Genomic DNA, 23,131 nt, shown 5'->3' on the forward strand with positions numbered 1-23,131 from the left:
CAGGATTCAGATTTAGGTTACTTTCCTGGTTCTTTTGCAGGTGACTTCTGACTTTAGGTATACTGCTTAGCCTTCCGTCCTCCCAAAGGCTTAGGTAAGCAGCCCCAAACCATAGTTCTCTCCTGTCACTGGCAGTGCCCTCCGTAGTTGGTGGCAGAGACATGCTCTGCCTTATCGTCACTTTCAGGTCCTACAGATTTTGCATTTAGCAGTGTCTTAAGCGCCATAGCTTCTATTAGGAGGAAAAGGATTTCTTTTAATAAGTCGTGTTTCCTCTCCTGGTGCTGATTCGAATGAACAGGGAATTGTGCTGAGCTCTGTCGCTGGCGAGGGAGGGCTGCGGTCAGACAAGCCCCGCTGGCAGCAGCTGCGTGGCGTAAGGGGTTTCTGCTGCCAGCTGCTTGTCCTGGCCTTCCCACCGCGTGTGCCAGCTAACTGCCCAGGTAGCTGCTCCCTAACCTGGCCTGTCCAGATAGTCCCCATTCCCTCACGCGTTTCCGATAACAAAGCCTTTTTAGCCTGTCATTTTGACATCAGGGGTAGGAAACGAGTGCGTGGTTGTGATGCTGAGGGGTGATGTTCCCCTCCCCCCAGTGGAGAGCAGCTGGGAGCAATAACCTCTTCACCCCACTCAGATGCATCCAGGGCAACGCATCTGACGATGGCCTTAGGCAGTCAGAGCTTTCTTACAACTCAAGAGCCTCAAGGGATTTTGGCCAGTCTCATTTGTGGGTAGCGAATGGCCTGGAGATGCAATATATTCAGTAAGAGTAAGATAAGATAATGCTAAGATATTCAGTAGCAGAATTCAAGAAGCTCTTGCAGTTCTGGTGAAAACTTGGATCTCTGCAAGTTCTCAGGCACTTAAGGTAGGGGGTTTTTGGGGGTACCATTCCTGCACTGAGGCACGGAAATTCCCATTGTAAGCATATACAAGTTTTTATAGCTCTCGCCTAAGTCCCAGTCCTACCAGGTGTATAGGCAGATGATTTAACTGTGTACCTGAGGTATATACTTCTAAGCAGACTATGCCATGGCTCATTTTCCCTTTCTTCATTACAATTTGAAGTATGTTGCATGCTCATCAGGCAACAGAAATAATCTGCATAAATATTCTGACTAGAACTAAAGGAAAAACAGCTTTAATGTTTCAGGAGGAATATTCCCATTCCAGATCAGGACAAAATAAAGTCCTCAAAATTTTCACGACTGGTAATACAAAAAACCCCAGTTTCACTCTGATTCACTGGAAACATTTCCCAAAGATAATTTTGAAATGCTTTGTTTAGATTTAAACTATATAAAATAACTTCTAATGATGGTTAGATTACGTTTGGAATCAATATATTTTAAATGGGCAAATAGGAATATTTCTGAGAGATTTCAAACTGATCACAGAGGAAATGCTTTGGAGTGCACAGCTTTGTCGTGTCTCCAGAAAGCTTTACAAGTGAAGCGTCTCCTCCAAAATTAAGGAGCCTTTAAGTATAGCGTTCAGGACTTTTAAATCCCTTTTGCAAAGAGGGGTTTGGTGCAGAAACCAAGATAGGAGTATTACAATGCCACAGACAATTTTCAAGTATAATGGCATTTCAAAATACATGCTGCCCACAGCTACAGATTTACAAAATACTGTTTCAGAATATGTGATGTTGGGTTGATTGGCACAGAAATGGATGCATACTCTGAGGAAGAAAAAAAAACACAAACCAAAACAAAAACCCAAGATGTTTAATGTTGTTGCATGATTGAAACTTGATAATTGGGTTTCCTCCCTCCCTCCCTCCCTCCACTTTGCTCCCCCATTTCTTTTTACTCTGATGTCTTAAGTGCTCTAAATGCAGTGGCATAAAATTATAGTAAATGGAGCTAAAGTAAAATGTCTGTTCTTAAAGCATGTGACATAGTTTTAGCATCACTTCTCACATCTTTCCTTTGGACTTTATTGAAGCAAAAAGCAATCCCTTCTTACCTGGCTGTCGCAGATTACCTTTAACAAGATGGTATTACGCGAGAAGTGTACACTTGCACGTTACCTTCAGAAACCACACCTAAATGCTGAGGTGGAGAAGAGGATTCTGATCCATTCATTTGATATACTTGTCAGCTAGAGTGTCTCCCTTTGTAATACTTAAATCTGTGCTTAGAGAAGTCACAGCAGAATGAGTTCCAAAGGCTGAAGCAAAATTTCTGTTGGTGTTTGCATCCATGTAGAGAATCATTTTGATATTTTGTGGGGGAATTATAAATTGGAGGATAACATTGCATAATTTCCTTCTGTGTATCAAAACATGCATGTTTAAAAACAAAAGCATTTCCCATACTTTCAGATAAAACACATCGGACTATTTATTTAAATTCTGTTTTACTGAAGGAAGAAGAAAAGAGTGGGGAAAAGATGAAAAGGTATTTCTTTCTACCAAAGCTACTCTCCCTTCTGAAGAGAGGGTACTAGGGCAATTTCATATTCAAGCTTTTAGCGGTGCCCATCAGCATGTATTATGACCTACTGAGGCTGCAGTAACAGTCACCTTATTTTATCCAATATTGGTATTGTCTGACAAGGTTATGGTATGGCTGCAGGCCGCTGGCTTGTGGTGGCTTTGGGGAGCGGTCCTAGCATAGTGGCATCAGCCTGAATTGCTGTGCACCTGAGCTGCTGAGTGGAGCTGCAGGAACCGGTGTCAGACTGAGTTGAGGCTGAAACTGGTCCAGACTGACTGACTTCCCCCCCCTCCCCCCCCCCCCTTGCACAATATTGTTCAGTATTGAAAATAATGATGTTACAGGTAGATAAATGTAAACTATGTTATTTTTTCTAAAATTATAGGCTGCATGCTTTGTTTTAATACCTGGCTTTTTTGTCAACTGTGTTAAAGAGGAAGTTGTTTTTCAGTTTAACAAGACACATCTCTGCCTTTTCCACTCAAGGTTGTAGGCAGAGCTTATTGAACTGGGGTAGCTTAGCTAACCTGAACCTTTGTTTTCAGTTTTGGTAACTGCCATAAAGATCTTCAAATCTGTGTTGTTAGAAGCTAGTGTGGTAACTATGTTGCATTAAAAAGAAAAAAAAAAGGGGGGTGGGGGGAGCAGGCCTATTTGGACCTGCATCTGTGTCTCTTTAATTTAACCAACCCCCTGTCTATATGGCTTATTGCTTCTGGGATTTTAATGACAATGAAATGGTTCTGTCTAACAGTATTTTTCTCATGCGTGTAAGTTTTTTCTAAATTTAAAAAAAAATATTTTTCAGACTACAGGCTGTACTTATTTGTCAGAGAAAAGTAAAGAAAGCAATGAGCTTCGCAGCAAAGCCACAGCTGTCAGAATGAAGGGTTACAGACCAAGGCTACTGATTTAAATCTGGAATAATTACCACTGCTTTCAAAATACAAAATCCTTAAAATCCACTATACCTTTTCACAAGAGCAGTGATTGAGAGTTTTCCCTAGTGCTGCACATGGTTTGCGACTCCTTGCAAATCCAGATCTTTGGCACATGGCTTGAAGGAAGTATGTGGAAAGTTCATAATGCCTACCTATAAAACAGACACGGGTGGTGGGCTTGGGGAGGGGGAGACAGGAGGGGTTTTCTTTTGTGTTGCAATTTCTTTTTTCTATTTTTTTAAATGCATTGACAAAGAGGAAGGAAAAAGAATGTAAGCAGCACATCTGCAAATGGCTACAGCCTTGTGTAACCCACTGAATTAAATGGTGTTCCCTACAGGCACACAGATCTGCCCACATGGAAGAAAATGTGGGATCGAGCCACAGTTAGAAGACTTAGAATATTAGTTATATTAATGAAAATCAACACTGAAACAAACCAAGTTAAAATTATGCTGTTTGTGATTTTTTTTCCTTTTACATTTTTGTTCACTGTATTTTTTCATTTTCTTTGTGCTTAACACCCACATCCCCCAGGTCTCCTTTTTCCTTTTTTTAAGTTAGAAAAAGCTGTTATCTGGTCTTGTGAACAAAGCTACACTTACCTGGTTAGAAGAAGATAATCTGTGTGAGCTCAAACGGGATCTCTGAGCATGTAAGCTAAGGTGAAGCAGGTAGGCTTACGTATGAAAACAGAAATCAAACTCATGATTTCTGAGAGCAGTATAGTTTTACTCTGATTATCCAATATTTTTACCCTGATTATTGTGTTAAGAAATTTTGTTAACAGTTGAGCTGCTGACTGGAATATGGGATGTGTTTATATGTAAGATGGGACCTCAAGTCTGTCTGCAGAACAGAGGAAGAATTATTTTGCTTGTGACTGAGGCAGTACTGCTTTTGAGGCTTTTTCTTTCCAGTCTTTTTCCTAGTTTCGTGCCTGACTTATAGTTTGAAAGTTATTCTTTTTTTTTTCAGTTGGACTTTTTTTAAGAATAATTTGTTAAACCTTTGAAGAACTTATGTTGGCTTCTGTTGAATGGACTGTAAATGTCTAAAACACAAAGTATTTTCAGACTATACTCTGCCTAAAATGGTCAATCCAAAAATCCAAACTAACGAGGCCTTGAAAGTAAACTGTCGTTTTCTGGCTTGCTGGACTAAGGGAGATGAATGAGCAAAAGCAGGCATGCTCGCTTTGTAGCCTGATGAAGAAAAAGAAAGTAATCTTTTTTTTTTTTTTTTTTTTTTTCTTTTCCTTTCTCCCCCCCCCCCCCCCCCCCCCAAGCTTTGCTTTCTTGTCTGGTCATATGATAAACCAGGATTGCTGAAAGGCTTGTGCTTCCTTTGCTTTCTCAAGTGGATAGATATCTGGCAAATAAGCGTGTGGTTTAAAAAAACCAATGCTCCATTGATATTAATGCAGCCAAAAAAATCAATGCCTAATCTTGTCAAATATACCAACTTCCAGAAGCATAATTAAAATTCAGAAATAGTAACAAGCATACCGCTTAAGTATTATACTGTTTAAGTTTGTTTTCTGTTAGTATTTTTAATGGATATCCGTATCTCCTTTAGCATTTTCCCCGTTTGACAGTATGATCTAGTGTAGGAATGTGCAGAGCCAGACTCAGATGATTTTTTTTTTTTTCTGAACATAGTTCCAATATAATAGTTGGTAGCCTATAAAATGTCTTTTCTGCCCAACACATCCCAGACATGTATTTTTCAAATAGGAGGTTTGCGTTTCAAATTTGTATTTTAATTTAAAAGTAGTAAGATGGAATATCTTGAAGAGAGCAGGAATGGCTTTTTTTATCCATATCTGATTGTGAAGGGGAGGAAGAAAAGCTTATTATCTAATCAGATGTATTTTTAGCAGGCTTCCATAATTGGCATGAGACCCTCAATCTAAGTACTTGTTTTAGAATGGAGATGAGCTGATGCTTTCATGTTCACTGGTTTGCTGGAACACAATTTCAGTTCACACAGAGCTTTATGATACCCTCTCATTTAGGGGCTAGTGTCTAAACAAGGTCCAAGTCTCTAATATTATTAGTTCTTATAAGAAATTACTTGCTTATTTAATGCAATAATTGGAGTAAACTAAATAATTCCATTACTCTGGTTTGATTTTTTTTAATTAATTTTATTAATTTGTCTGTTTTATTGTAGGATTGTTACCTTAATTTAGCTAGTTTCATTTATAAGTCTTGGAACACATATGTTTTTGTGCTGCTTCTTCAGATACTGCTACTGTGAGTAGATCCAAATATGTGTTTGTTTAATCCACAAAGAATTTTGTGTAGAGGTACCCGAGCTACTGCCCAAATCAAAAGTAATGCATCCATGTGAGCTCACTACAGTGCCTAAGATAATCAGAAGCAAGGCTTAATAGCCTGTGCTCAGTACTGCAGTGAGGTAGTTAAACTGATCCCAGGATGCAAGCTACTGTTTTGCACATTTGGCATTTTGTCGAATTGTAGAAATATACTGGCTCCTTCAGATAGCTTTTTTTTTCTGTTTGTGCTGCAGTCCTCTGTACTGTAGAAATGATCAGAGAGAGTTCAGACAACTGTACCCTGTTGAGAACATTGGTCTCCATTTTAATATTTAATTCAAGTACATGTAAATAACTGTGCAAAGCTTTCTTTACAGTTGTGGTCTGAAATAACTTTTTTTCATTCAGAATCTCAGCTGTGCTCTGTGCCAAAATACACTTAAACTTATTTATTTTTCTAAAGGATTAATCTTGTAAACCCAGGAAAGTGTCGCCTGTGGTGGCAGGGTGAAATAAGCAAAGCCCATAGCTGGGTGTGTTCATTGTGCGTTCCTAATAAGAAGGTCCGTATTCACTGTCAGACTTAATTAATGTGGTTTGAGAGGTGTCTTGCAGGTTAGTTTTGAATCAGTGTTCATCTGTCAGCTACTACAATTGTCTCCTGCTTACTTGAGCTACGATACTGCTCAACCTTTTAATCAAAAGTAACCAGAAGCGTACAGTGGGTGACAGTCACTCAGGAAACCCTCCCAAGCTTTAAGTCTTCTCCACTGCTTCGGTAGAAAGTGAAACATCTTCTGCATGCTCCCTTTGGTCTCTGAGACTTTGGAGAAAGAGGCTATTGGACTCTAAATACATCAATGAATAAAACCTAAGCACTAGGAGTTACTAGCACATAGGGCTTTTTAATTTTGTGTTGGTTGGGGTTTTTTTTGTTAAAGAAAATGTCACCAGATTTCACTGCAGTTCTTTACATGGAGTAGCACCTTTTTTCTCACTGAGCTGCCCTTGTACTTTGAGCCACTGTTTCCATGTAGGTACACGGTTGGTAACTGGACAATTGTGTCTCCAACTTCAGCAAAGACTGTTAGGAGCGTGTCTCCAGGCTGAATATTGCTGAATGTCCTCTACAAGGCTTGTATCTCAGCTTCCCAACTCTGCCCAGTGGGAGGTTGGCCAAAATATCTATTCTGAACCAGAAGATGTTTGCTACCTTTTCCAATAGCTAAGAATTCTTAAATGGCAAATCATCCTCTCTAAGATTTGATATGTAGTCATCTTGGGGGGGGGGGGGGGGCGGTATTTAGGTTTTCAATTAGAGAAAAATAGTTGTGATACAGATCTTAGGGCAAAAATACTTTCAGCCAGATTTGTGTGCTTTGATCTAAAGTAATGCACCAAAAGTAATAAAAGATTAAATGGCCACAAGCTTCAATGTCAGATTTAGTAGTCATTAAGATCTTTCAGGTATTCTGTAATCGTTAATTCAGTTCTTGGCTCATTAAAAATATATATTTGTTTAATTTGCAATTGCATTGGGACTTCAGAATTATTTTGTTAGTTGCAAAAATTCTTTGTCCTCTGTGTCGTAGCTGCCATTAAGCATTTCCAAATACAATGTTTTTTACAAAGCACAGGCAGTCTTGTAGTTCACAAATAAGAAGTGCATCTAAAAGACCTGCATCAAAAGCACTGTATGTGCTACATGTTCCCATGTGCCTGAGAGCAGACTCCCATTTTCCTTCACTCCCACAAATCCTGGTGTGACACAGTGATATGTCATTTTTCTCTTTTTCTGAAGATTTTGCAAGTGACCTTTGTGTGGAAATACGAGGGTGAACTTACTGAGGAGTGATGTAACTGTTCATATTACTCTAGCTTTGATTAATGTCTTTGCAAAGTATCTTTAGCAGGAGTTCCTGTGGGTTTTTCTTTTGTTGTATTCTCTAACTGTTGAAGAGTAAATAAGTTAACTTACTATTCATTGTAATCAGCTGGGTGTTTTATTTAGGTAATCATTTGATCAGTACAGTAACATAGGTATTTTAGAAGATGTTGTGTTTATTAGGAGACAATCTCTACAGTAAAGAGATGATCAAACAATACATTTTTTGGTGTTGGCAAACTAAAATTTTTGGTGCTGAAAAAAATGAGATGATATACAAAAGAACTTCAAGTACAGGCATTTCTTAATACATTGTTGTTGAGAAAACTAGAGTATCTCTTGAGTGCTCTGAGCTGAAATATGAGACCTGAATTCAGAGCTAAAAATGACCATATGTGGAAGAACGTAGATGAGTATCTTAGGCTTTCAAAGCTTAAATAACTAATCCAATTTTAGTTCTGTGATTTAATAGATTTTTATAATGTAATGAACTGAACATTAGCTTGTACCCACAAAAAAAAAAAAATCCCTTTTCTTCAGTATTTTAAGTAAATTTTAATGAGGAAGAACTAGTGAAGGTAAAGCAGAGTCTCCTAGATTCTAACACTTTGTGATTAAAAGCACGTTCTCAGACAGTTAATGCACAGTAAGTAGAGCATGCCCATACATTTGGTATTTAAAAAAAAAAAAAAAAAAAAGTTGTTTTCATGTAGTGATGCGGCCACAGTGTCTTGGAGATGGAAATAGTCATACATCTGCAAATAAAAAAAATGTAGAGTGGAACAACAGTTCTGTGGCATAAGTTTAACTCTTAAAAATTCAAAATTATGTGTTTGATTTGAGTGTGTCTTTTGTAATTTCTGTAAACTTTAGGAAGCTCATTTTTAGAGTGCCATTATTTCAAATTCTTTAATTGTTTTCAGTGCATTCTTCAAAGAAGCATATACATGGTATGATCCATGTATATACATATATGAGTATTCTCACTGATTTATGTGGTTACATACATAAAATATTCATACCTTAATAGAAACTAAAACCAGTCTTTATTGAGTTAAGTTGCGAATGTGGACACCAGGCTGCAGAAATGATTGATGGTTTTCTTACCACATGTAATAGCCTAACAGGATTTCACAAAACCTTTGTTCACACACTTTAAAATTACCAGAACGTTTCCTTAAAGTAAAGAGCAGATAGTATACTCTTAAGCTGCTGCTTCAATATTTCAGAGAGATTTTTCTGAGACGTTGCTTAAAAAATAGGTCTGGAATTTTAAGGGGCATTTTTGTGTAAATAAACACTGTAGATTGCAGTTGCATATAGACTGAAATATGTTGTTGTATTCATTTTGTTGAATGGAGTTCAGTCATTGCATCGTGACTTGGTTGTGGATTTTTTTAACACTTTCCAACATAGAAATTGGAAGTAAGGTTAATTATAAAATATGATTCTATTATATTTTTTTGTTTCTGCCTGGAAATTACCTGCAAGTATATTGAGAAACAGTCACAGTCAGATTTCACCATTTATTAAAAACCTCCTAAGCCTGAAGTGCTGCCGTTTCCTCTTCAGGCCCCTGCCCCTTACACCCTTATTACAAAGTTGCCACCAATTGCTTCCTTGCCCTCTAGTTTGCTGGAGTGAACTTCACACCTCAGTGATGATGTTAAACCTCCCCTATGATGTGCCTGCTATATATGTGTTTCAGTGTGGGTCGGGAGTATGGCTAGCAGATCTCCTAGCTTACCATACTTCGATTTGTCTCATGGAGCGGTGTCGGAGCACACGCTCTGATGCCGGCTGGGCAGCGCTAAGCTGGAAAACGTGCTCCAGAAGTGCTCTTCCCGTCCTCGGCTGCGCACGTGCTCCTGCCCACGGGACTACGCTGGAACTAGCCCGAAGCGAAACCCTTAAAATACGAATCACGTGGCTATCGGGTTCTCGGCAGCAGCTGCTCCACACAGCAGATCCGCTCCTGTTGGCTTTACAGTGTGTAACGTAGCCGCAGTGCGTGAGCCTTGTGTGCCTGGTGGGAGACCTGCTTGCCTAGCGTTGCAGGGTCCTCCTCTGATTCCATCAGTGCTGGTGACAACACAGTTGTGATCCTGGGAACAAGCATTTGAGAGGGGCACTCTAGGATGGGTACCAGGAATTCATGTCATTCATCAGAGAGGAGTATTCATGTTGTATGCTGTAATGACTGTAATTAAGGACTGTAGTACTACTTTGTTGTGGGTAGCACCCGCCTCATATTTTTTTTACCTCTCCTTTTTCTCAGGCTTGCTTATCCTCAGGAGTGAAATTACTTATGGCCAACGTACTCATTCCTGTATCCCCCCAGTAATTTACTACAACTTCTCTATTCCTTGTTACCCTTTGATTGGCCTCTCCATGTAGTCATGTAGCACGTAACACAAGATGGATTGTATGGCATTCTCTGCTGGGGAAAATCAACACATAGAGCAGGCTTACTGCCAGGATGCTCATAATTAAACTGTTGCTATGGACAGGATTACATCAGTGTTTCTATCAATCATTTACTGCAGTTTTGTGGCTATCGGTACTTGGATATTTTTTTTAGGTTTTAGCTTTTATCTTCCTTCTACTTACCTTAGTTTTCAGTTGAAGTGTTGCAGCACATAAAGAGAGATGTATAACTAAAAATAATTATTGGAAGACATAGGGAAAGAAAGACAACCCAATTCTGTCATTCTGACTGTGAAGCCAATATCTTTGTGAGGTGTTTGCATTTATTCGGCTAATAGAAGTGGCCAGATGCAGTCATTCCCATTCAGCACTCATTTTTGTGACTAAAGAGACCGCTGCAAAACTACCATGATGTGGTAAGAGTCTGTGCGGCCAGAGCGTTACCAGTTTGCATTAAAATGTTGCAAATGCAGTAGAACAGCAGGTGTAATAGAAAAACAGCAGCAGAACAGTTAAACCTTTAATTATTTTTTGTCCCCCATCCCTTCTGATTCACATGCAGTAAGTTGTGAGATGGACTAACAACAGTATAGTGTGAAGTACACTGATGTATTGGAACAGAGCTTGCTTGCCTGAATACGATGGCTGTCCTTCACCTGCTACCATATCATTGTTACTCTTATCCCCTATTACAATGATCTTCAGCAAGTAATTCCTTTTGGTAGTGCTTATAATGTTTCATATTATAGCTAACTAGTGTGCAGTGGATTTAATGTAGAGAGGTCCAGGATTACAGCACAAATAAGTTAGTCTGAGGGGTAACAAATGATATCAAGTGCAGCTGAGATCACTGTAACGAGATAAACAGTGTGGTGTCACAAAATTGTCTCCCAGTTGACAAAACAATCCATATTTTATAGATTGCCATAAAAATTGAAGGATGGAGTCAATTATAGCCAATTATGATGCTACATTTACTGGAGGAGTTTTCATATCCTTCAGGGAGGAATAAGGAAATGTTCAAGTCAGAAAAGGCTTTTGCATTTGCTTCCTTGTTTTATCTGAACGCAGGGGTTTTTTTCCTATTTCTTCAGGTGAGAACTGCATATGAAAGCTGGGACCAAATTATCTTTAGGAAAAAGATTTTTTTTTTCTTTTATGTTCTTTCATGTTTCTTCATGTTGAGCATAAAATTATGGTAGATAATATGGCAAATAGAACAAGAAAGTCAAACATCAGCACCCCTCAGTTACCTTTGGGTTTACTGCAATAGAATTGTAAATGCAGCCTGGTGATGGCAAAACCTGCTTAGACAATGCATGCTGACATCTTGAATTTGACTTGCTCCTTTTCCAAAAAGGAGCCTTCATGTCACTAAAGAGATACCTAGTAGATACTGCATATTTCTGAATTTAGTGTATTCAAGTGAAAATAAAGGAATGAGAGCATGGAACAGTTTGCTGTGACCCACAGTTGCTTTTCGGTGAATAGATGTAAAATGGGATACAAAAGCAGTGTATTGAAGATGAGCAGATGGATACCCATATTAAGGTATCTGGTCATAGTCTCGGTGGCTTAGAGGCAAGCATTCGTTTAATGACATAGTACTCTGTCATTTAGATTATCTCCCTCCTCCCATTTTGATTCTCAGGTAGCGTACTGGGGAGCTGTGCTCATGCTGTAGGACTGACTGTGAGTAGTTTCCCTCCCCTAGCAAAGTATGCTGTTGGTAATTAATTAAAGATTCAGATATATAGATAAAGGTGTATTCAGAGACAAAAGCCAACAGTAAACAAGTTGTTTGAGTAATGTTTCGAAGTGTTATCCTCCTGTGTTCAGGATTTCAATTCACCAGCCAGCTTCAGAGGGTGACCTAGTACATGTACCAGTGACAAAAGCTACTTGTAACAATTCAGATCATGCTTTCTGCTTTATGAAATGGGATTGTAAAAATCCTCTCAAAAATGACATCTGAAATAGCATTAAAACACAATTGCCCTTTGATAAGGTTTTAACGCACTCATATGAAAAGTGACACTGCTTTGAGTGGCTCTGTGTCAGCATTATGCGATGTGTTGCACATAAGTGACATTAATCCATTAAGGGTGTGGGGGTCACTTATTTTTCTCGTGAGGTCATTAAATACCTTTATTGATTTCTGTTCAATCAGTTGCATTCTGCTGGAATACAGCGATCTCTAGATGCTAATAGTGCTGTTTCTAATAATGTTCATAGACCATAGTTTTAAAGACAGATATTACATTCAAAATTATCATGCCTAAGTGAAACACAAAGAAGCTTAGGGAAGCGATAATATTATGCTATTTGCAAAATACCTAAATCTCCGTTAGTGCGAAAGATGATTTTGTGACACAGATGTTCTAAAAATCAATAATTACCCATCTTCAGTACATTTGTTGCTTTTTCTAATTGTACAAAATTAATTTTTGTACTTGGACTACTTCTGTTACATGATGATAAAGCATCTTTTAAAAATCGAATGCAAGCCTGGAAACCCTGTCATAGTAAATATAAAATTTGTAGTACTAGTATTTATGCTGAAGACTGTTTAAACTTTGGATCGTAACAAATGCTGTACATTGAACTGGTGGGTACTTACTATATTACTAGATTATTTTTTCATTTCAAGCAGTGTTGTATATATGAAATGCTAGTGGATCAAATGCCAATAAGAGTACCTTTCTTCATGATGAACAGATCTCCTAGGAGGAAGTACGTAAGACTGAATTAAACATAACAGGTGCATTTTGGCTCTGTATGAACGGATGCACACTAGACGGAAAAAAAAAAGGGGGAAAAAAGGCATGTTCTGCCCTCCCTACTTTGATGCCATCCTAATGACTTTATCTTGACAGTTAGCCTGAGCTTGTCTCCTTACCTAAAAGATAACTTCAATTCTATTTTCTATTTTTCCTACTTAAAAGGAAATGAAGCTTCAGATGAGTTTAAAATCTGACGGAAGAGTTGTGATAGTCCGGATCAGTTGCAATAATCTGATATTGTAGTTGTTGTTCTTTACCTCACCTCTTCTAGCTTTTTTCCCTTTGGACGCAAATCATTCATCAGAGTAAATTCCCAGTTTTGCCCTGGACATAGCAAAAGCAGACTGGTACATTTATCTCTGCAGCTAAAACATGAAGTTTTCACTTCCAGGCAGCGAATCACATCCTGCTGAGGAATTACTGTTTGTATTGTGGGTTTCTTCGCTAGGACCCTTAAGGGACTCTGACAGGTCTTGTCAAATAACGTTGGTCATCCTTGTCTCAGACACCAAATGATCCCAAGTAGTGGCAAGTTTATTGCATTGTCTCTGGAGAAGCTGTTGTTCACTCAGCATTTTCTTCATAGGCTGCCTGCCTGATTTTGTTGAAGGAAACCTGAGCAAGGCTGTGTTATTAATGAATTATGACAGGCCTTTTGCCTATCAGGCAGAGAGGTTCCTGCTCTCTCCTTTTAAGAGAAAAACTTAATGGAAGATGCTCAGCTGGGCAAGCTCTCTGATGATACTCCTTAAGTGCTCATCCCAGGCTGATGTGAATACGCAGAGAGCCGTGAAGCTGCAAGTGGCAGCGTTTAATACCGTCTCCCTCATAATGCCTGAATAATTTTCCGGAGAGCGATCGCCACTGCTGTGAACGTGGTTATTTGTTTATTTTTCACCTTGATCTTGGCAGATTGCTGATCTAGCTAATCTCCTGTGCGCGTGGGGCCAGCGGCGGGGGGGACCCAACGATGTTTCCCTGCTCACAGCGCTAGCTCTCTCCTGAACACGACAAGATCGGCAGCCGGAGCTTGAGGCAGGCTCCCAAAGCCTGGCAGAGTTACGTGGGCTGGCTCCCAGGTCTGCTCTGCAAGGGGAGCTGAGCGATGCTGGCGGAGGATGGGAAGGAGGTGACGAGGGAGCCGCCTTATGTTTTTCTTAATGGATGTTTGTGAGCAGGAAGGAGATGGCATGGGCTGTCGGGGTGAGTTATGGAGCACGTTTTGCAGTCTCCCTCCGGTTGGGTGGCTCATTATGTTAAACAGTGCAGCTTTTAAAGTGCCGTAGCTCTCCTTTTATGTGCCTTGGCCTTCATTTGCTGAAATGCTTTGAGTTCACGGCACTCAAGTAATTTTGGAAACGGGATGTAATTACAAGGGTTTCTTATGCTTACCAACAGCTTTTTTGAACCAGTGTAATTATCATTACTTGCGGATACTGTAAATTGAATATCCCCTCCCTAATTACATTAAACTCAAGGGTTGGCTGCTTAAACAGCCAAATAAGAAAAGTTCATCCTTTACTATAAATAGAAAAATTGTTCTTTTAGTTCTGCTGACCTTTAAAGTGAAGTGCTTTACGCAATGTCGTCAGGTGTACGTTATAAAGATAGCTTGTAATTAGATCTGTAATGAAGAGCTCAGTTAGAATGGCTTTCTGAAAAACTTCATTTATTCAGCGTTTTCTAACTGCGTGACAGAATTAAAGTTTCAGGGTGCATCAGGACTTCTAAAGGGGCTGGCTGCTGTTTCGCACTTCACCTGCTCTGCACCAGTGATTTGTAGCTGCCCAGTGCTACTGCCAGTGCTCAAAGGCAGCTGCTGTAGCTGCAGCAACTTAGCCTGGCCTGTTGAAAACAGCACAGGGTCAAGGGAACGATTTATCCAGTGGGCCAAGAGTTTCTGTGATTAATTAATATTTCTTCTCTCACTTCAGGAGACAGATAATGACTTAATTTGTAGTGAACTGCAGAATAAAGAGAGGGAAGAATCAGCTCACCTGATTTTTGTTTGGTTTTCTCCAGTCAACGAAAGTAACTGTATTTGTGCTGAAATGCAAGTCGTCTTGTCCGATAGAAGGACGCAGAGCTTTCGTTAGTGAGTTGATGTGCCTGCCTTGTGTCTGTAACAGCATCACCAATTCTGTGCATTGCTTTAAGAACACTGAAGGCATTTCTCTGAGAAGTTTGATTGACTTCCACTTACTTGCGGTGACTGAAATTTTTAGTGCATTGCTACCAGCTAATATTTACTTTGCTTTCTTCATTCTACTTTAATTAAAATCATGCCGTTTATTCCCTGTAGAAGCTTTTTTGTTAGTCAGGACTACTTATTTTCCCAGAGCACTTCCTGCTGAGTGTCCTTCATGACCTGTCATAAAAACGTGCTTGGACAGGACAAATTGCAAAGTGTGTCTTCAAAAAAGACAGACACTTCAATTACAGTTCAATGGTAGAGAATTACAGCTATAGGAAGAGAATAGGAAAAAAAAAACTTATTACATAATGGAATATTATAACATTGGAAATGAAATAACTCCTAAGTGATTTTTAATGACACGTAAGGCTAGAACAATGGCAAAAAATAATTTGCAACTTGGTCTATTTTAGAACATGTGTTATTAGTCCATCCACACTCTCCTGTAGGAACTCTGACCTAACAGTTTAAACTAATGAAATACACTGCATAGTTTTGTTTCTTGTTGGAAAACACTTATGTTCATATTTGATACATTTATGAGTTTAAAGAATAATTATTCATCACAATTCTGGTTTTTCTTCCAAAATACTTCCTACCTTTCTGTATTTATTGTACGATAGGCAAAGCTACTTTATAGATTGTTTATAGATTGTGGTAGTAGTGTATTTCTCTTGCACACATGCATGTGCATATATGAAGTGAATAGACAGTATTTTATGCAAGGAAGTAAGTAGAGAGTACACTACGTGTAGCCACTATTGATAGACAAATTCTGTGTCTGATATTTAACAATCCAAATGAAAACCAGAACAGTCTCATGGCCCATGCAATTAGACAAAGATATGAGTAGTATCAGTCCGTTAGGAGACAGGCAAATCCTTTCTCATAAAAGCAAGAAGGAGATGTTTTAGTAGAGTTGTGTAGAGATTAGCTAGAAATATGAAGGCCTAGACTTAATTTAGTTGTTCCCTGTTAGAGAACCTCAGCGGGTAAAAATACTGGTGTGTTGTTCAAGCACCGAAGAGTCTGATTACAGTGGCACCTTGAGCAGGCTAGCCAATAGGAAAGAAAACAAGGAAAAGAGAGCAGTGAGAAAGGCAAGACTTTGATATTTTTAGATTCATTTGTTTCTACTCACCCTTTTGCGGGCACTTGTGTTTACCCTTAAGACTTAAAATCTTCAGTCGCTTCAAAATGGCACAGCAAAGCTAGCTGGCTGGCTGGCTGTATACTGCTAGAGTGAAGGCAAATCTTCAAACTTGTCTTTTCCCAGCTGTTTCAAATACTAGTAAAGCTTGTGCATTTAGCATTTAGCAATAGCTATTGATACACAGTAATGCTTTTTAATAGAGCTCATTGATGGTATGTAATTTGTCAACCTCTTTTTTGAATGGTTTATCAGCAAGTATCTAGAAGGTGCTGTCTCCTTGAATTTTGGATAGTCTCAGGGAAAACTGTTATGAAACTGAGATGCAGACAGTGTTAAAACTGCTGTCTCTGTCCCCCTAATTATATGTCACTCTTCTGCATTAAGCTTCTTTCTGGTTTGCTCCTACCTTTGTAAAAGTAAACACAAAATACTCAGTGATGAAGCATGTCCCCTAAACTCCTCCCTACTGGAAGCAGAGACAGTGTATGAACTGGGTGGCATTACAAAGTGGCATAATTGTGTTCTGGTTTTGTTTCCTGTTCAGTTCCTAACAATACCTAATATTTGGGCTGCTTTCTTTTGGCAGCTGAGTGCTGAGCTGACATTTTGATGGCACTATTTATTGTAACCCCAAGGTCTCGCTCCTGAGCGGTGATGTTCAGCTCAGAGCCCATCACTGCACATGTGAAGTTAAGGTTATGTTTTCCTATGTGCATCACTCTACACTTATCCACACTGAATTTAATTTACCATTTCATTGTCTAGTCACTCAATTTCATAAGGTCCTGTGATTCTTCACTGACTGCCCTCAGCCTTACTGCCCTGCCTAAGTTTGTATCATCTGCAAACTTGGTTGCTTCAGTGCTCAGCTACCTTTCCAGGTCAATTACAGGTATGGAAAGAGGAGCAGGTCTCAGTGCAGATCCCTGTGGGACTCCACTGGTAGGCTTCCTCCACTATGCAGGCCTCACCATTTACCACTAATTTCTGGTTATGTCTTTTAATCAGTTATGTTTCTGTGCAGAGACCTCTATTTTGCCATGGGAGCTTAGTTTCTTTAAAAGCTTTGGTGAAATACATGTTAAAAGCGTTTTGGAAATCCATGTAGACTGCGTTGACTGGATCACTGGTTTCACATGGGTGTTTGAGCTATTCAAAGAATTGGGTTAATTTTGTAAGACAGGACTTCGTTTTATGAAAACTGAAATTTGACTCTTCTCAGACATGTGCCTACTTAGTCTATTTGTTATTATAGTTTCTGTTAACTTAACTAGCATATAGACATCAGGCTTGCAGATTGCCATTCCCTGGAGCTTTTCTGGAACCTGTTAGAAGCTGGCAGCACATTAGCCACATTGGAGACCTCAAGTAGCAAGGCACTGGGGAGAGAGATGACACATCATCATTAGTAATTCAGCTATTCTACCTTTGAATTTTCACTCTCGGATGAATGCTGTCTGGTGCCAGCCATTTATTACTTCATACAGAGAAAGGACTCGGGTGTTTTTGTTATACACTTCTGTAACACCCAGCACAACAGAGTTCCTTGTACCCACCAACATAATAATAGTCATAAATTAAAATCAGATCAGGTGTTAAAAACTGGATTGAAAAAATGTGACTCTTGCTTCTATCATTATCTGCAAGTTTTAGTAATACACTATTCTGTTCTGGTTTGTTTGATTTTGTATATTTTCATTTCCTTTATTGGTGTTTGAGAGAGTAATGCAAACAGCTGAAGAAAGGGCAAGATTTCATTTACAGAGAATGAGACTTTAAAAATCCTGAAAATACATAGAGTGGTTATTTCAGTTATTTAAATCTGGGATGTTATTTGAAACCATGGTACTCTAGAAAAAGTCAGATGGAAGCAGTATTTTTAATTAGAGGTTCCTTTTAATAAAAACGTATATGGCCTCCATCAGTAATTATCAGTCTTAAATTACATCAGTCAAATTTTAGCTCGTGGATAACAAATGTGCACCAGTGCCATGCCTGGTTTCTGAGTGAAGCTTTTGTGGTGCTTCAGTTTGGGGGAATATTCCTTTGGCATTCCTCATTACACATCTCTTGTGCAAAGCTGAGCAAAGTTACAAGTTGTGTTTTAAAAAAAAAAAAAAAAAAACTGAAGGAGAAGTTTGGGGTCACAATCTGCCATTTCTTTAGACAAAGCTGTGTTGATGTTTGTATTGTATATTCAGATTTTATGGATTCAGAACTGGTTTTTAGTCACACTGGGCTTAAATTTTGAATCCTTCAGGTTTTTGAGCTTTTTTATCTCCCTGATGTGGGGTTCCCACCCCCCAAAGCAAAAGGACGTTGAGTGATATGCTTGACAGCAGGTCCTTTTGCTGCTTGGAAGAAAAAAGCAATAAGGCTCCTCAGGTGTCTACAAAAACATAGCCACAATTTTACTGCAAAGCTCAGCTGAAGAAAGCTCCCTCCCACTCAGGGTGGAGGCAGAGCAAAAGATTGTCTGTTCTTGTGTTTTTATCTTAAGGAAATGGGCTTTGTGGCCCTTTATAGGGTCCCACGTGACGTAAAAACTGGCAGCTCTGATCCTCCAACTTCACTTTGCTCTGTATTTCACGTCCTGTCAGCCCTCAGTGGGAGAAATGACTGATTCTCTTTTTCTTCTGCCATGGGCGTTCAGGGGCATAAGGTATGATTCATCACAGACATGCCACTCAGTCTGATACTCCATCATGCTCGTATTGAAGGCATGAGAAAAGAATACAGTTGTAACTGGGATTACAACATTTTTCCAGTTATGCTTAAGGACTTTGCTAATTATAGGAAGAAACAATTTCTGTATTGGTAAGTTTTCAGTTTGTCAAGATGAAGGTAGAAAAGGTGAAGAGAGAGAAAAACAGGGCAAAAATGACCAAGTAATGACATAAAATGAATTACAAATAAAACATGAAACTAACATGAAATGCATTTAACTTAAATGGTTTGGCAGGCAAAGATTAAATGGAAATTTACCTACAGTGCTGAGCACTGCTTATATAGGGGGGTTGGTAGTGATTTCATTCCTGGTCTTTTGGTTTTTTTCAGTTATTGCAGACACACCAGGAAACTGAAGTACCCTCATAATTCTTCACCAACATAAGGAAATACAGTGTAAAAGAATTGCCAAGTTCTATTCCAACCCCACTTTTTTAATGATAAATACATGCACTTTACGGGAAGGCTTCCCCACATCCCTCCCCACTGTATTCGTAATTTGTAGAGGAATCTTCTGGGTTTTGCCTTCAGAAAGATCTCGCTGGCAAAAAATATCTTGGGAGTGGCAGAAATAGGGTAAGGAACAAGTTGGATATCAGTGCTCCAATTTGCTTGGACGTTGGCAAGATCCAGCTGTCAGATTTGGTATTGAGGAAAAAAAATCCCTCACAGGTCTGAATGGCAGAAAACTTTGAGGCCTTTTGTCTTAGGTTGTACTTTCAATGAGGATCACCTGCTAGGATTATAGAGACGTATTACACCCATGTTAAATCCAGTTCATTACAGGGACCTTGAGCATTGGTCTCCTGAGGACTAACATCTATATAATAGTAATTTGGAAACTGTAGGAGAGAAACTGTTTAATAATTTGTTTCAAACATAAAATAGACATGGAAGAAGACACAGAAACTACTTTTTTAAACAAAAACAAAAAAAAAAAAGGCAAAGTGGGAGTTTAGGTAAGGATGATAAGAGGCATTATGTAGAAGATGGTCTGCTCCTTGGAAGGTTTCTGAAGATATGCAAGGGATAGGCATGAGCTGTGGGCTTGTGCATACCAGCAAGTCATGACAGCTGAGTTGGATGTCCACATTGCCATCTTAGTACATAGCATCTCCCATATAAGACTGTGTACATCCACACATGTACTTTTTCACACCTGCCTGGAGTGTCTCTAAGACAACAAGGTTGAACTTCAGATTTGGTATCAGGCGTGGTATTTTCTGGCCACAAATTGACCATTTGTGCTTCCTTTTTGTCGTGGTTTAACCCCAGTCAGCAACTAAGCATGATGCAATGTGTGTAACAATAATAATGGAATGTTGTGGGTGGAAGTGCTGTTGGAGTTGCTGTAGGAAATTAAGAGACCTCAAGATAAACAATGAAGCTTGGTCTATTTCTAGACCTCCTTTCGAGAGAGCAGCTACAGAATGCATAGGTAAACTGGGACTGACCATAAAATTATTTCAGTGGGTGACTTTAAATACAGGTATTTTGTGTAGAGAATTCATTATGAGTGTTCTTTCAGCTCCTTTCTGCAGTTCAGGGATGCACAGCTTATAGCCTGCACGCTAGATTTGCAGCCCAGTCATTAATTCAGTCAGTCATCTGCTGCTTTTGAAGGGCTGGCTGAAACTTTTTGGTGTTGGGCCTTCTTTTCTCAAGCTCCCACTTCTTCAACGCACAACGGGCCAGCCTAGCTTGCAGCCAGCACGCTTTCTGCTCCAGAAAGGCCTTTACTGAGGAGGGTAACCAAGGCCAAGCTGTGTGAATTGCTCTTCAGTCGTGGTCTGCTCTCAGATTCCCCCCGTTGTGGTTTCAGCCCAGCTGGTAACAAAGGACCACGCAGCCGCTTGCTCACATCTGGCGGGATGGCGAGGAGAATCAGAAAGGAGAAAAGAAAAAAAAAAAAAACCAACCAAACACGGAACCTCGTGGGTAGAGATAAGGACTATTTACTGGAACAATACAAAAAATACAACAACAACAATGGTACCGATAAAAGAATATACAAAATGAGTGATGCACAGTGCAATTGCTCCCCACCTGGAACCCAACGCTCCGCCACTTCCCCCACTGAAAGCCCCGAGGGTCCCCCTCAGCCCGCTCCCCATTTATACACTGAGTGTGATGTCACATGGTATGGAATAGCTCCTTGGCTAGTTCAGGTCAGCTGTCCTGGCTGTGCCCCTTCCCAGGTTCCTGTGAAAATTAACTTTATCCCACCTGAACCCAGGACACCCCCTTTCCTGGCAGCAAGGGAGCAGGCAGGGACTCAGTTGGGCACAAACCCAGGGGTGATGCGCGTGCAGAATAGTCACTGTGTGCGTGTTTAGTAAATCCAGCTTTTCTGGAAAGTGTTATGCCTCCCGCTCTGGCTGTGCACTTCCAGTCCAGTTGATTCTCCCAGGGTCAGCCCCATTTGGCTGGTTCTTCCCAGCCCGCAGACGGTGCTGCTCCCGCCGTGGTGTGGAGCTGAACCCCTCTGTGGTACACGACACGGCTGGATGGATTTGTTGCCGAACGCACTGTCATTTCACCGGCAACACTGAGAATAATTTCCAGACTTCACTGGTGTAGGCACTGCCTCCTTAAAACGTAGACTGGGAGAACAACTAGCAGATTCCTCCTTTTTGTGTGTTTATTTTAGGTCTTAATAGACTTAAGTATTTCAGGACTCTGTAGTAAAATAAATGCCTGAGGGAGCTTAAAGTGTTCACACATAACTAGGGCTGGCAGGAGAACAAGAATTCAGTGTCATGAAAAATTTAGCAGGCTTGGCATTCATCTTGATGAGGAACTAAACACAGTTCTTCAGAGATTTCAATTAAAAAAAAAGGCAAGGGAGAACAAGTTGCTCTGCTATTAGCTGAGGGCTCATTAGCTGGGACACTCACCTGGAAGGTGGGAGACCCAGACTTAATCCTCTGGCTTGAATTAAGCAAAACATTCAAGCGTCTTTTCTCTGGTTAGGCGCTGTCTCTGCATGTTTGTTTCTCTTACGTTGACCAAAAGTTTGGTTAGCCATCTGAGATGCCTCAGCAGGTGGTTGCAAAAGTAGTTCTAAGTCCCTTCTCGTGTTGAAGAGTCTGCAGTTCCTTCTGGTAAGTGGTTGGGGGATCCCGCATAAAGTGCCCAACTGTATCCACTTAGCCTATTTTTTTTAAACATGTCTGAGTTGGCTTTCATCAAAAGAAACAATGGCATTAGCAGTACTACTTGTGTATTTATGTTATTCCATGTACATGTCACAAAATGCTGTAAATAATTTTTAACTATATTTTGGTATGCCAGTGGTTTATATTAAATGGCATAGTTGTTTTAACTAGTGCTACTACATTCAACACTCCCACATACTCTTGTCTTGATAATTTTTTAGTGGAAATTCCCTTCCTTTTCTATGATACATTAGTTAATTTGTAGCAGAAGCAGCATATGAAACTCTTTAATTGTGGTGTGAGGGAAAATAAAAGAGGTGTCCGTTAATATGAAGGGTGTATGGAAATAAAAGGGCAAGGAGAGGTAATATGGAAGGAGGTAGAGGTTTCTTTGGCTGTAAAAGAGAAGACTGGGATGTCAGGAAGCCTTGTCTCTAGGAGGTCATAGATGCCATGATGTAGGTGGCACTGCCTTGACTTTATATATGTTGTGCAATTCTCAGAGGTACATTGCCTGCTGGCTTTGCAGTGTTCAATTCATAACCTTTGCAGGGGATAGGAGGCATGCAAGATAAAAATAGTGTATTTTGCAAAGCAAAAAGAAGAGGGAACATGCGTTTCTGCCCCCAGACTGGGATCCTGTTAGGAGATGCCTGAAGCAAGAAGATAATTTGGTGCACTCTGTCCAGCAACTTTAGATTCAACTAGCATGGGAGCCCCTCCTTCAAAGCCTGGTTTTTAGAAAACTAGAGGGTTTGTTTGGGGTTTTTTTTAATGGATAACATCAATGAAGACTAATCTGAGCTTGGGGTGGGAGGGGAAGAGCTGGATGTGTTTTAATCCAATAGATTCCATGAAAACAGACTGTAACCATAAAAACGTCAAATAAAGCAGCTGTATACTATTGTTTATAAAGAATTGTTTTCTGCTTTTTCTGCTAATCAGGCATTTTCATAAATGTATTTTCCTTCCAAATGGATATGTTGTTGTTCCCATGGAGCAGCTGCGGTAACATATTGTACTTGCATGTTAGGATTTTTTCTTTCAATTGGAATGATGCATGAGTCATTTATGCCTAAAACATAGTAAAACTTATTATACCATCATTCATACCACATCTTCTGAAATAAACAGATC

General features: G+C 39.7%; 1 protein-coding gene across 23 annotated transcripts in view; it reads left to right on the top strand.

Moving 5' to 3' along the window:
* The window catches only part of TENM3 (teneurin transmembrane protein 3), a 485,679-nt gene that overhangs the window by 273,774 nt on the left and 188,774 nt on the right, over nucleotides 1–23,131 (top strand). The window contains exon 1 of one of the 23 annotated variants that reach the window (XM_069787682.1): nucleotides 13,741–13,965. The exons of the other annotated variants lie outside the window; for them this stretch is intronic. Within the exon in view, the coding sequence (XP_069643783.1) occupies nucleotides 13,911–13,965 (55 nt within the window). The 5' untranslated portion in view covers nucleotides 13,741–13,910. Of the gene's footprint in view, nucleotides 1–13,740; nucleotides 13,966–23,131 lie in introns of those variants that run through there. 23 annotated transcript variants of the gene reach the window in all.

The sequence above is a fragment of the Haliaeetus albicilla genome, chromosome 1 (genome assembly GCF_947461875.1).
Source record: "Haliaeetus albicilla chromosome 1, bHalAlb1.1, whole genome shotgun sequence".
In the NCBI taxonomy this organism is placed as follows: Eukaryota; Metazoa; Chordata; class Aves; order Accipitriformes; family Accipitridae; genus Haliaeetus; species Haliaeetus albicilla.